Source organism: Saccopteryx bilineata, chromosome 9 (assembly GCF_036850765.1).
Source record: "Saccopteryx bilineata isolate mSacBil1 chromosome 9, mSacBil1_pri_phased_curated, whole genome shotgun sequence".
NCBI lineage: Eukaryota > Metazoa > Chordata > Mammalia > Chiroptera > Emballonuridae > Saccopteryx > Saccopteryx bilineata.
In genome coordinates, this window is record NC_089498.1 from 70,635,632 (window position 1) to 70,647,908 (window position 12,277).

Here is a 12,277-nt window from a genome sequence, read left to right on the forward strand (position 1 = left end):
TGGTATGCTGCATAATTTTAATCATTACCATATTTTTCGCTCCATAAGACACACTTTTTCCCCCCAAAAGTGGAGGGGGAAATGCCTGTGCATCTTATGGAGCGAAAAATACAGTATTTTATTAAATATTTTAACACACCATTTGGTTCAGAATATTTTTTTTCTAATTTTCCTCCTTAAAACCCTAGGTGTGTCTTATGGTCAGGTGTGTCTTATGGAGCAAAAAATATGGTAGTTCATGTGTGCCATGGGTGAAAATGGTTGAAAATTGCTGCCTTAGGGAAATGCAAACTAAAACCACAATGAGATATTACACACCTTTAAGAATGCCCAAAATGAAAAATAGTAACACCACCAGATGCTGCTAAGGATCACTCATACACTGCTGGTGGGAATATAAAATGTTACAGCTGCTTTAAAAAATAGTATGATAGATATCTAAAATTCTAAGCATGCAACTATGTAGTAACCCAAAAATTGCACCCTGAACGAGCATTTATCTTAGAGAACTGAACTTACATGAAAGTCTGTAGTAGTTTTACTCCTAATAACCAAAAACTGGAAATAATCAAGATGTTTTTCAATGGGTGAATAGTTAAACAACTCTGGTACATCCATACAATGGACCGATGCTTACCAATAAAAAAGGAAAAACCAACTGACATATGCAAACGTCTTAATCTCCAGAGCATTGGGCAAGTGAAAAACACCAGTCCCAAAAGGTTACACATTCTGATTCCATTCATATAACATTCTAGATATGACCAAATTGTAGAAATGGAGAACAGGTAAGTGGTTGTCACGGGTTAAAGGAGGGGTGTAATGGGAAAGAAATGTGCAATTATAAAAGTGCAACATGCCTGACCTGTGGTGGCGCAGTGGATAAAGCGTCGACCTGGAAATGCGGAGGTCGCAGGTTCGAAACCCTGGGCTTGCCTGGTCAAGGCACATATGGGAGTTGATGCTTCCAGCTCCTCCTCCCTTCTCTCTCTCTCTCTCCCTCTCTCTCTCCTCTCTAAAATGAATAAATAAATAAATTTAAAATAAATAAATAAATAAAAGTGCAACATGAGTGATTCATGTGGTAATGGAACTAACTATTCTGCATCAATGTCAATATACTGGTTGTAACAGTTCACTATAGTTTTGTTTTGTTTTTTACAGAGACAGAGAGAGGGATAAATAGGGACAGACAGAAAGGAACAGAGAGAGATGAGAAGCATCAATCATTAGTTTTTTGTTGCGACACCTTAGTTGTTCACTGATTGCTTTCTCATATGTGCCTTGACTGTTGGGCTACAGCAGACTGAGTAACCCCTTGCTTGAGCCAGCGACCTTGGGTCCAAGCTGGTGAGCTTTGCTCAAACCAGATAAGCACTTGAGGTTTCGAACCTGGATCCTCCATGTTCCAGTCCAACGCTCTATCCACTGCACCACCACCTGGTCAGGTATTTTAAACTATAAGATGAGATCTCTAAATAAGAAACCAAAGACATCATTTCAGTTCCAAAGCAAACAGCAAACTATAAATTAGTAACTTGATCTTGTGGTTTACATGAATTAATCATGTGCAAATTTGGTTAATGCAACTAAATTTCCTAGAGTTCTGTTTCTCCCGTCATTCTGGCTCCAGAAATTATTATCAGCATTATTATACCGTATGGTACTTACATGACTATTGTAGAGTTCTTCTAGAAGAGCTAAGGATTTAATGGACTTTGATCTGCAAATTTCTTCCTCTGTAAATTTCTGGATATCTGGATGTACCTTCTGAGTCTGACCCAAGCGCAAAAATCCTATCTTAAATTTCGCTAACTTCAAAAGAATATTGTCAACAGCAGAGTGTGTATAACTGGTCAACAAAACACTAAAACCACAGGCATAGAGAATTCTTACCTAATAATGAATAAGAGAAAGAAAAACAGCATTACTTTTTAATTCCAGATCATTTTTAACATGCTTATATTTTTCTAAATAAAATTATAAAACTTAACAGGAAGCATATCTAAGAGTTGAACCAAGTAACTTCTTAAAAATTTAAACTCCAAAATGTTTTATGAAAGTAACATGGCATTATTATGTTGTTAATGATGTTAATAAAATTGAATACATATGAACTTTGAATGGTGCCTGGCACAAAGTATCAATCAATATTTGCTACCATCATTATAATTAATCAGTAAATTACTACTCAGAAATTTACTGATATGAAAAAATATCCAATAAAATATATTTCTACCACTTCTATATAATTTATCGTTTCTTAAAGACTTTATTTATTCATTTTAGATATGGGAGAGAGAGAGAGAGAGAAAGGGAGGGAGGAGCAGGAAGCATCAATTCCCACATGTGCCTTGACCAGGCAAGCCCAGGGTTTCAAACCTGTGACCTCAGCATTCCAGGTCAACACTTTATCCACTGCACCACCACAGGTCAGGCTAATTTTTCACTTTTTAAAGAAAAGGAAAACATAACAATGATACATATACCACCAACATAAAGAGACCTTAAATGGGGGGCACATTGTTGGGATGAGGGTGTTATATTGAGTAGGACACTTGAATCTATGTTAACAAAATAAAATTTAAAATTTAATAGGTAAAATTTTAAAAAGGAGACTTTAGACAATCCTAAATGTAAGAAATCTACAGCATGATTACAAATATTTGTGATTCAGTTTTTCTAGTTCTCATTTGTTGTTATTATTATTATTTTTTTTGTTTGTTTTTTTTGGTGACAGAGGCAGAGACAGACAGGGAGGGAGAGATGAGAAGCATCAATCCTTTGTTGTAGGTCTTTGTTCCAATTCCTTAGTTGTTCATTGATTGCTTTCTCTTTTGTACTTTCATGGGGGGGACAGGGGAACTACAGCAGAGCAAGTGATCCCTTGCTCAAGCCAGCGACCTTGGGCTTCAAGCCAGCGACCTTTAGGCTCAAGCTAGCGACCATGGGGTCATGTCTATGATCCCCTGCTCAAGCCAGCGACCTTTAGGCTCATGCTAGCAACCATGGGGTCATGTCTATGATCCCATGCTCAAGCCAGCATCCCTGTGCTCAAACTGGTGAGCCCGCGCTCAAGCCGGCAACTTCGGGGTTTCAAACCTGGGTCCTCTGAGTCTCAGTCCAAGGCTCTATCCACTGTGCCACTGCCTGGTCAGACAAACATCACATTCTCTGAACAAAGGAAAAGCTGATTTACATACTTAGTTTCTAAGCAAAAGAATAATAACCTTACAAGAGTACATATTGTAGTTGTCTTTCCCGTTCCAGGCATACCCACGATGAGTGTGTAGTCTTTTGAAAGAAGTACTTTCTTCATTGCTTGCCTCTGAGGCTTATTCAAACCTACATTTAAATTTAAAAATAACAGGAAAAGGTATGTTACATTTCTATGAAAAAATGAACTATTTTAAAAGAAAAGCAGCCTCCATTCAAGTTTAATACATCTTTGCAAAGAAAACATGGTGATGTTAAAAAATATATGTAAACTACTCCCAAAGAGACGTTGTCTAAAAACTTTAACTGCATATAAATTACTTCGTATTAAATTATATTGTGCCTGACCAGGCAGTGGAGCAGTGGATAGAGTGTCGGACTGGGACGCAGAAGACCCAGGTTTGAGACCCCGAGGTTGCCAGCTTGAGCACGTGCTCATCTGCTTTCAGCAAAGCTCACCATCTTGGACCCAAGGTCACTGGCTCGAGCAAGGGGTTACTCGGTCTGCTGAAGGCCCACGGACAAGGCACATATGAGAAAGCAATCAATGAACAATTAAGGTGTCGCAACGAAAAACTGATGATTGATGCTTCTCATCTCTCTCCATTCCTGTCTGTCTGTCCCTATCTATCCCTCTCTCTGATTCTCTCTGTCTCTGTGTAAAATAAATAAATAAATAATATTGTATATATTAAATTATAATGTAGACTAAATTATAAATAGAACCAAAAAATATTAATGGGAGCAGAGATGCAGATTATAGCATACCTTTTAGAATAGAGGCAACTGTGTCCTTTGCGTCATGTGGAAGAACAGAACTAAGGTAGGGTATAAACTGAGGCTCACGAAAGTCTATGATTAAATCTCGAAGTTTCTGGCTGAAAAGAAAAAAAATGCTTTTAGTAATATTTCTTAGGAAAGTGGGATGAAATTCAGATTCATTCACTGTTACAAACCTGGCACCAGTATTTTTCATCAGTTTAGAAAGATTTCCTAATGGGGTATCTATATCACAATTTTTTTCTTCCTGGTCCAATCTGAACAAAGTTGATTCTGGGAGTACTGACAAGTTCCTAAAACAGCAAAACAGATGTATGTGAATGTTTTTCACTTACCATATTCAGTTTGTCTGTGTAAGAAATAGATTGCTGCCCCTGGCTGGCTGGATAGGTGGATAGAGTGTCAGCGCAGCATGTAGACGTCCAGGTTTGATTACTGGTCAGGACACAAATGAGAAGTGACCATCTGCTTCTCTTCCCCTCCCTATCACCCTTCTCTCTCTCTTTCCCTCTCACATCTAGTGGCTTGATTAGTTCGCTGAGAATAGTTAAATTGGGCTGAGCATCGGTCTCTGGCACTGAGGATAGCTTGGTTGGTCTGAGCGTTGGCCTCAGGCACTGAGGATAGCTCAGTTGATTTAAGCACTGGCCCCAGACGAGATGTTGGGGGGCTCAGGCGGGAGTCTATCTTCCCTCTTCCCCTTAAAGTAAATAAATAAAAAATAAAAATAAAAGAAATACGTTGCTGTCTGCTAAAAGAGTAAATGGGCCAGAATAGCTATTAAAATGGCTACCAGCCCATAATCCATACTTGGCAAGCAAAGACAGCATAAGGCACTGAATTGGTGGGAAAAGGAAGAAAGGCATAAGGCACCAAGGTCAAAAAAGTTAATAATCAGGAACCTTCAACATTTACTGACAATTTACTTGGCCTTGCAATCTACTCTGGCCTTACCGTCCCTAAAAGGATCCTGAGCACATGGCTCTCCTTCTACCAGCCTGGAGCACAGGACTCTTTCCTGACACCTTCTCTCACCCTTCTAGCAATCCCTAAAACCCTGATGTCCCCTATGGCACCTCCCTGGTCCTCTCTACTTCTTTTTCTTGTCATTTTCCCTTAGGTCCCGTGCCATCACATGGCTCTAAATCCCAAGTCTACATCTTCAGGCCTGACCTCACATTCATCTCCCACCTGGTTGCTCACCCAAGCTCCAGGTTTGGATGACCAGCAGGGAGTAAGCTCTTTCTATCTGGTTAAAACCTGGGCTATGAAAGCTCAATATATTCAAAGCTGAACAATTCTTCATCCTTGCTGAACCTGATTCTCCCTCTGTGGTCCTGATCACAGGTAACAGCACCTGCATCTACACTGCTGCCTTGATCCTTCCCTCTCCTCTCATCCTCATCCTCATCTCTACCTGCATATCCAATCAGCATCCAAATGCCAGCCAATTTCTTCTCAAAGTCACTCCATCCTCTCTGCCAAACCTGCCCTGCCCTTATTCACCTCTAGCCTGGGCCACCACAAGTTTTCTGGTTTCTCTGCTCTCAGTGTTGCCTTCATCAATTAATGGTACTCTTCAGTGTATGCACAGAAAAAAGCAAACCTGATTATCATTCTTCTGTTTAAAACTCTTCAAATATATCTGAATAAAGTCAAAATTTATTATCCTTCTATATAAGAAGATCTTCTATAACCTCAGCCCAGGGCACTGAGGATAGCACTTGGATATTGGAAGAACATGGATAGTAGACTCTACCACAAAATTTTATAACAACTATTTTACTATTTACTTAATATTTTTCTTTAAATCAACCTGCTTTCTTTTAACTGAGACAAATATATTTTACACAACTATAAATGAAAAAAATCCTTTAAAAAGAAGAACAAAATGGTGAGTATACAAAATGGTTAGAAGGAGAAATAAGTTATATATTTAACACAAGATATCTATCCTGCCCACCATACACGTAGTTGTGAGGATTAGGTGAGACTTTATCTACATTAGCACTATGGGATGGGAGGCACTAAACAAAGTTTAGCAGTTTGGAAGTTCCCCAACCTGTCAAACAAGAAATCAGCACATGACCCAGCAATTCAGCTAAGACATATTACTAGAGAAAATAAAAATATATTCATATAAAAATTTGTACGTGAATATTTATAGCAACACTAGCCATGACACCTAAAGTGAAAACAACTCAAATGTGCTGGTGAATAAATGAACAAAATACAGTCTATCTATATAACAGAATATTATTCAGCCATAAAATGAGATAAAGAAAAATGAATGAGGTACCAACTATTGCTGAAACACGGATGAACCTCATAAACATGCTGAGTAAAAGAAGCCAGACAAAATATATCACATATGGTTTATTTATAGGAAATATCCAGAAGAGTTACATCCATAGTGACAGAAAGCAGATTCGCTGTGGCCAGGGGCTGGAGGGAAGGGAGAGTAGAAAGTGATTGCTTAATTGGGTATGTCTTCTTTCAGGGTGGTGAAAATGTTTTGGAACTAGATAGAGGTGATGGTTGTACAATGCTGTTAATATGCTAAGTGCAACTGAACTGTGCATTTCAAAATAGTCAATGGGCCTGAAGAGGTGGTTGCACAGTGGGTAGAGCATCAACCTGGGACGCTGGAGACCCAGATTCGAAATCCTGAGGTCACCAGCTTGAGCGTGGGCTCATCCAGCTTGAGCATGGGGTCACCAGCTTGAGCATGGGATCGTTGATATGACCCCATGGTCACTGGCTTGAGGCCCAAGGTCCCTGACTTGAGTGAGGGGACACTGGTTTGGCTGGAGCCCCATGGTCAAGGATGTGTGAGAAGTAATCAGTAAACAACTAAAGTGAAGCAACTACATTATGAGTTGATGCTTCTCATCTCCCTTCCTGTCTCTTTCTTTCTTTCTAAAAAAGAGAAAAAATATGACCTGTGGTGGCGCAGTGGGATAAAGCGTCGACCTGGAACACTGAGGTCGCCGGTTCGAAACCTTGGGCTTGCCTGGTCAAGGCACATATGGGAGTTGATGCTTCCTGCTCCTCCCCCTTCTCTCTCTCTCTGTCTCTCTCTCTCACTCCTCTCTCTCTAAAAAAATCAATAAATAAAATATTTAAAAAAAAAAAAAGAAAAAATATCAGTGGTCAATTTTACATTATGTGATTTCACTTCAATTTTAAAGAAGAAATGAAGTACTGAAACACTGCTACATGAAAAAGAATCTCAAAAGCACTAAAAAACAGACAAAAACAGTAGGCTAAGTGAAAAAAGCCAGGCACAAAAGACCACATACTTATATGTTCCCATTCACATAAAATGTTCAGGACAGGTAAATCTACAGACAGAAAGGAAGCTGGTGATTGTCTGGGGCTGGAGGAATAACTGCTAAAAGCACAAGGTTTCTTTTTGAGGTGATGAAAACGTTTGAAAATTGATTCTGATGATGGGCAAAACTCTCCAGATATACTAAAATCTACTGAACTATACCCTTTAAATGGATGAACTATATGGTTTGTGAGTTACCCCTCTTCCCAAAAAGGAAGCATTTCATTACCTGTCTAATAAACAGGTGACTGTCATCATGTTAATCTCTTTCACATATCCCCTGGACAAAGCAAATAGTGTTCTTTCTTCTCCACTTAAAATAATTCTGTCACCTGCCATTAGATTTGTGATAGGCATGGTACCATTTTTCCGTTGGAAATTATGTAAATATTGTCCATCACAAACTGTCTTTACATGTTCTGTTCTAATCAGGTTTCCAATGCAGTTGCCACTCTGCTCCCTATGGAATAGAGAGAAAGCTTCCATTTATATCACATAATACTGTATTTTGCAGTATTCCACATTTCCTTCATCTGACCCCTGGAAACTCTAATACTAATATTGAGTCTGTCATTTTTACATATTCATCAATCCACACTTAAAATTTTTAAATGCTAAGAAAACATTCTATTAGCTTAAAAATAATATCATTAATAGGCCTTTTGACAAGTGCTAGAGAGAGCCATACCTGTTGCAACCACAGGCTGGGATCTGAGCAACATGTGTGTCAGCATTTTGCCATGCCTACTTCCTGTGCATAACTTACCATGACAAAAGACAAACTGTAATAACCTGTTCCTAAACCTAAGATAAAGAAAATACTAACCTATTTTGCCAGTGTTTATAGAGATTTATAATTACTATTCTTAAATTCATTGCAAGCAAACTGATAATCCCACTACTTCTAAGAAGTAAATGTTAATAAACATCAACAATCTCTCAGATCCTACTAAACACTATTATACAACTTCAGAAGCTTGTTGGCATGTACACTGCACATAGCACTCTACTTATGTAGTCCACAGATAACTACTTATGTTTCCTGTGGTAAAATCTAGTATTAAGAAAATAATCAGCCTGTCCTGTGGTGGCGCAGTGGATAAAACATTAACCTGGAACGCTGAGGTCGCCTGTTTGAATCCTTGAGCTTGCCCAGTCAGGGCACATACAGGAAGCACTACTATGAGTTGATGCTTCCAACTTCTCTCCTTTCTTTCTCTCTCTTCTTCCTTCTCTCACTCTCTCTCTCTCCTCCTCTAAAAATAAATCAATAAAATCTAAAAATATATAAAAGATTTGTTTAGGCTCTGGCTGGTTGGCTCAGTGGTAGAGCATCGGCCTGGCGTGCGGGAGTCCCGGGTTCGATTCCCGGCCAGGGCACACAGGAGAAGCGCCCATCTGCTTCTCCACCCCTCCCCCTCTCCTTCCTATCTCTCTCTCTCTTCCCCTCCCGCAGCCAAGGCTCCATTGGAGCAAAAGTTTGCCCAGGTACTGAGGATGGCTCTGTGGCCTCTGCCTCAGGCGCTAGAATGGCTCTGATTGCGGCAGAGCGGTGCCCCGGATGGGCAGAGCATCACCCCCTGGTGGGCATGCCGGGTGGATCCCAGTCGGGCACATGTGGGAGTCTGACTGCCTCCCCGTTTCCAACTTCAGAAAAATACAAAAAAATAAATAAATAAAATAAATAAAAATAAAAAGATTTGTTTAAAAAATTAAAAAATAATAATAATCAGCCTGACTAGGTGGTGGCGCAGTGGATAGAGTGCCAGACAGGGACGTGTAGGACCCAGGTTCGAAACCCCGAGGTCACCAGCTTGAGTGCAGGCTCATCTGGTTTGAGCAAGGCTCACCAGCTTGAGCCCAAGGTTGCTGGTGTGCGAAAGGGGTCACTTGGTCTGCTGTAGCCCCCCAGTCAAGGCACATATGAGAAAGCAATCTATGAGAAACTAAGGTGCTGAAATGAAGAATTGATGCTTCTTATCTCTCTCCCTTTTGGTCTGTCTGTCCTTATCTGTCCCTCTCCCTATCTCTGTCTGTCACAAAAAAAAAAGCAAAGAAAAGAAAATAATCATCTGCCCTGGCTGGTTGGCTCAGTGGTAGAGCGTCGGACCAGCGTGTGGAAGTCCCGGGTTCAATTCTCGACCAGGGCACACAGGAGAAGCACTCATCTGCTTCTCTATCCCTTTCCCTTTCGCTTCTCTCTGTCTCTCTCTCTCTCTCTCTTCTCCTCCTCTCCTGTAGCCATGGCTTGATTGAAGCAAGTTGGCCTTGGGCACTGAGGGTGGCTCCATGGCCTCCGCCTCAGGCACTAAAAAAAAATGGCTCCAGTTGCAACAGAGCAATGCCCCAGATGGGCACAGCACCATCCCCTAGTGGGCTAGCCAGTGAATCCCAGTTGGGCTCATGCAAGAGTCTGTCTCTACCTCCCTTCCTCTCACTGAATTAAAAAAAAATCAGCCAATTTCTTTTTTTTTCTTTTTCTCTTTTTTTACAGAGACAGAGAGAGAGTCAGAGAGAGGGACAGATAGGGACAGACAGACAGGAACGGAGAGAGATGAGAAGCATCAATCATCAGTTTTTCATTGCTACACCTTAGTTGTTCATTGATTGCTTTCTCATATGTGCCTTGACCGTGGGCCTTCAGCAGACCAAGTAACCCCTTGCTCGAGCCAGCGACCTTGGGCTCAAGCTGGTAAGATTTTGCTCAAATCAGATAAGCCCACACTCAAGCTGGTGACCTCAGGGTCTCGAACCTGGGTCTTCCTCATCCCAGTCCAACGCTCTATCCACTGCGCCACCGCCTGGTCAGGCAGCCAATTATCTCTAAAGTCACAAAATTATAAATACTCATTCTGGAAAGAAACAAATTGATGAAAAGCAAATATTACATAAAGAAAAATACTTTGACATGACCAGGAGGTAGTACAGTGAATAGAGCATCAGACTGGGATGCAGAGAACCCAGGTTAGAAAACCAGAGGTTGCTAGCTTGAGCGCAGGATCACTGGCTTGAACATGGGATCACAGACATGACCGCGTGGTTGCTGACTTGAGCCCAAAGGTCACTAGCTTGAAGCCCAAGGTCGCTGGCCCGAGCAAGGGTTCACTTGTCTGCTGAAACGCCCCACCCTGACCCCACCCTACCCCCAGTCAAGACATATATGAGAAAGCTATCAATGAACAACTAAGGTGCCACAATGAAGACTTGATGCTTCTCATCTCTCTCCCTTCCTTCCTATATATCCCCATCTCTCCTTTTCTCTCTCTCTCTTGCTTAAAAAAAACAAAAAACTTTGCAATGATATACAGAATTGAACTTCATAAGTAACTTGTAAAAAGATGGATCTCACAAAATACAAGATTAACCAATTTTAGAAAATTTAAATCTGTATCAAATAAATTATTTATTTAAATACATTTGCCCTGGCTGTATAGCTTTGTTGGTTAGTGCACAATCCAGATGTGCAGAGATTGCCGGTTCAATCCCCAGATGATGTTTCTGTCTCTTCCTCTTCTCTTTTTCTCACCCTTCTTCTCTCTCTAAAATATTAATTTAAAAAAAAAAAGAGCCTGAACTGTGGTGGCACAGTGTATAAAACATCAACTTGGAACACTGAGGTCACCAGTTCCAAACCCCGGACTTGCTTGGTCAAGGAACAAACGAGAAGCAACTACTACAAGTTGATGCTTCCTGCTCCTCTCCCCTTCTCTCTCTCTCTCTTCTAAAATCAATAAATAAAATCTTTAAAACAAAATTAAATACATTAAAAAAGGTTTAAAACATTACTATAGACAATATTAAGCATTCTTCTTGAAAGGTGAGTGTCAACTTTTTTTTCCTCATATGCCTGTGAGTTAATAACATTGTAGGTTTTCTCAAAATACAGACTGGGGCAAAAGCAGGTTTACAATTGTTAGTAAGCAAAACAGTTTAGTTTTGTATTTATTGTATTATTTTCCATTAGAACAATTGAAAACCTACTTTGCCCCATCCTGTATTTTGTAATAAATAAATGAAGACTATAAAACAAATCCAAAAAATACTAAAAGTATAAATTTTCTAAATACTAGTGTTTAAAGTATTAAGTAAAATTTAATTTGCACTCTACCAATACGCTACCATTCGCATTACGATATACTCAAGTTTATACTTTTTTCACTGATGAAAAGGACTTACTTTTTAAAACAAGATTTCTTGAGGCATATTTATCCTACTGAAAATAGCTAAAAATAGTGCTCTACTTAGAAAAAATTCATTGACAGCCATCCAGAGTTAACATGAATATATGAAACTACACGTCTTTAACATGGTACATAACGTGTATTAGTCATGAATTCCAAATGACATCCCACTAGCTAATCCAAATTATTGAAATTTCACTGTTTTAAATGTACCACTTACATTTCTGAAGAAGGCATCAACCATATATTTTGATAATTCTTTTTATTATCCTTTGATTGTGACTCCAGAGTTAACATTAGACACCAACGGCTGAAATACTCGAAGTGTGTGAGCTTGAGATGCCGGGTCTCCTCGTTTATTCTGGGCAGCATGGCAACCGGGATTGAACTGTCATCCATTTGTTCTTCGATTGCTCTAAAGATAAAGTTCCAAGACAGATATGTGTATAAAATATTCCACTGGCTGGCTATGAAATGAGGTATTTCTAAAATAAGCATATATATAGGATTATTATCATAATTTACAACCACTGCCCCAAATTTTCTTTAAAAGTCATTTCAATATATAACAAGCCAAATGACTTTTTACAAAACAAAATGCTTAAGAAACCCAATATTGCATTATTTTGCCTTCAATGACTACTTCCCTAACAACTACTTAAATCTAGTGCACTCTAGTCTTCATCACTATAGGTAAGTGAGTTTTGGCTTTTTGTACACTACATTTCTCAAAGTGACAATACTTGTACATCCAGTTCTGTGCCAT

General features: G+C 39.6%; 1 protein-coding gene across 2 annotated transcripts in view; it reads right to left on the reverse strand.

Annotated features, from left to right (window-relative positions):
• DNA2 (DNA replication helicase/nuclease 2) overlaps positions 1 to 12,277 on the reverse strand; it is a 53,718-nt gene that overhangs the window by 16,704 nt on the left and 24,737 nt on the right. For both annotated transcript variants that reach the window (XM_066242606.1, XM_066242605.1), the window contains exons 9-14: positions 11,732 to 11,926; positions 7,560 to 7,790; positions 4,173 to 4,289; positions 3,985 to 4,094; positions 3,231 to 3,345; positions 1,672 to 1,891 (exon numbers count right to left, since the gene is read on the reverse strand). In XM_066242606.1, coding sequence (XP_066098703.1) covers positions 1,672 to 1,891; positions 3,231 to 3,345; positions 3,985 to 4,094; positions 4,173 to 4,289; positions 7,560 to 7,790; positions 11,732 to 11,926 — 988 coding nt within the window. The remainder of the gene's footprint in view (positions 1 to 1,671; positions 1,892 to 3,230; positions 3,346 to 3,984; positions 4,095 to 4,172; positions 4,290 to 7,559; positions 7,791 to 11,731; positions 11,927 to 12,277) is intronic.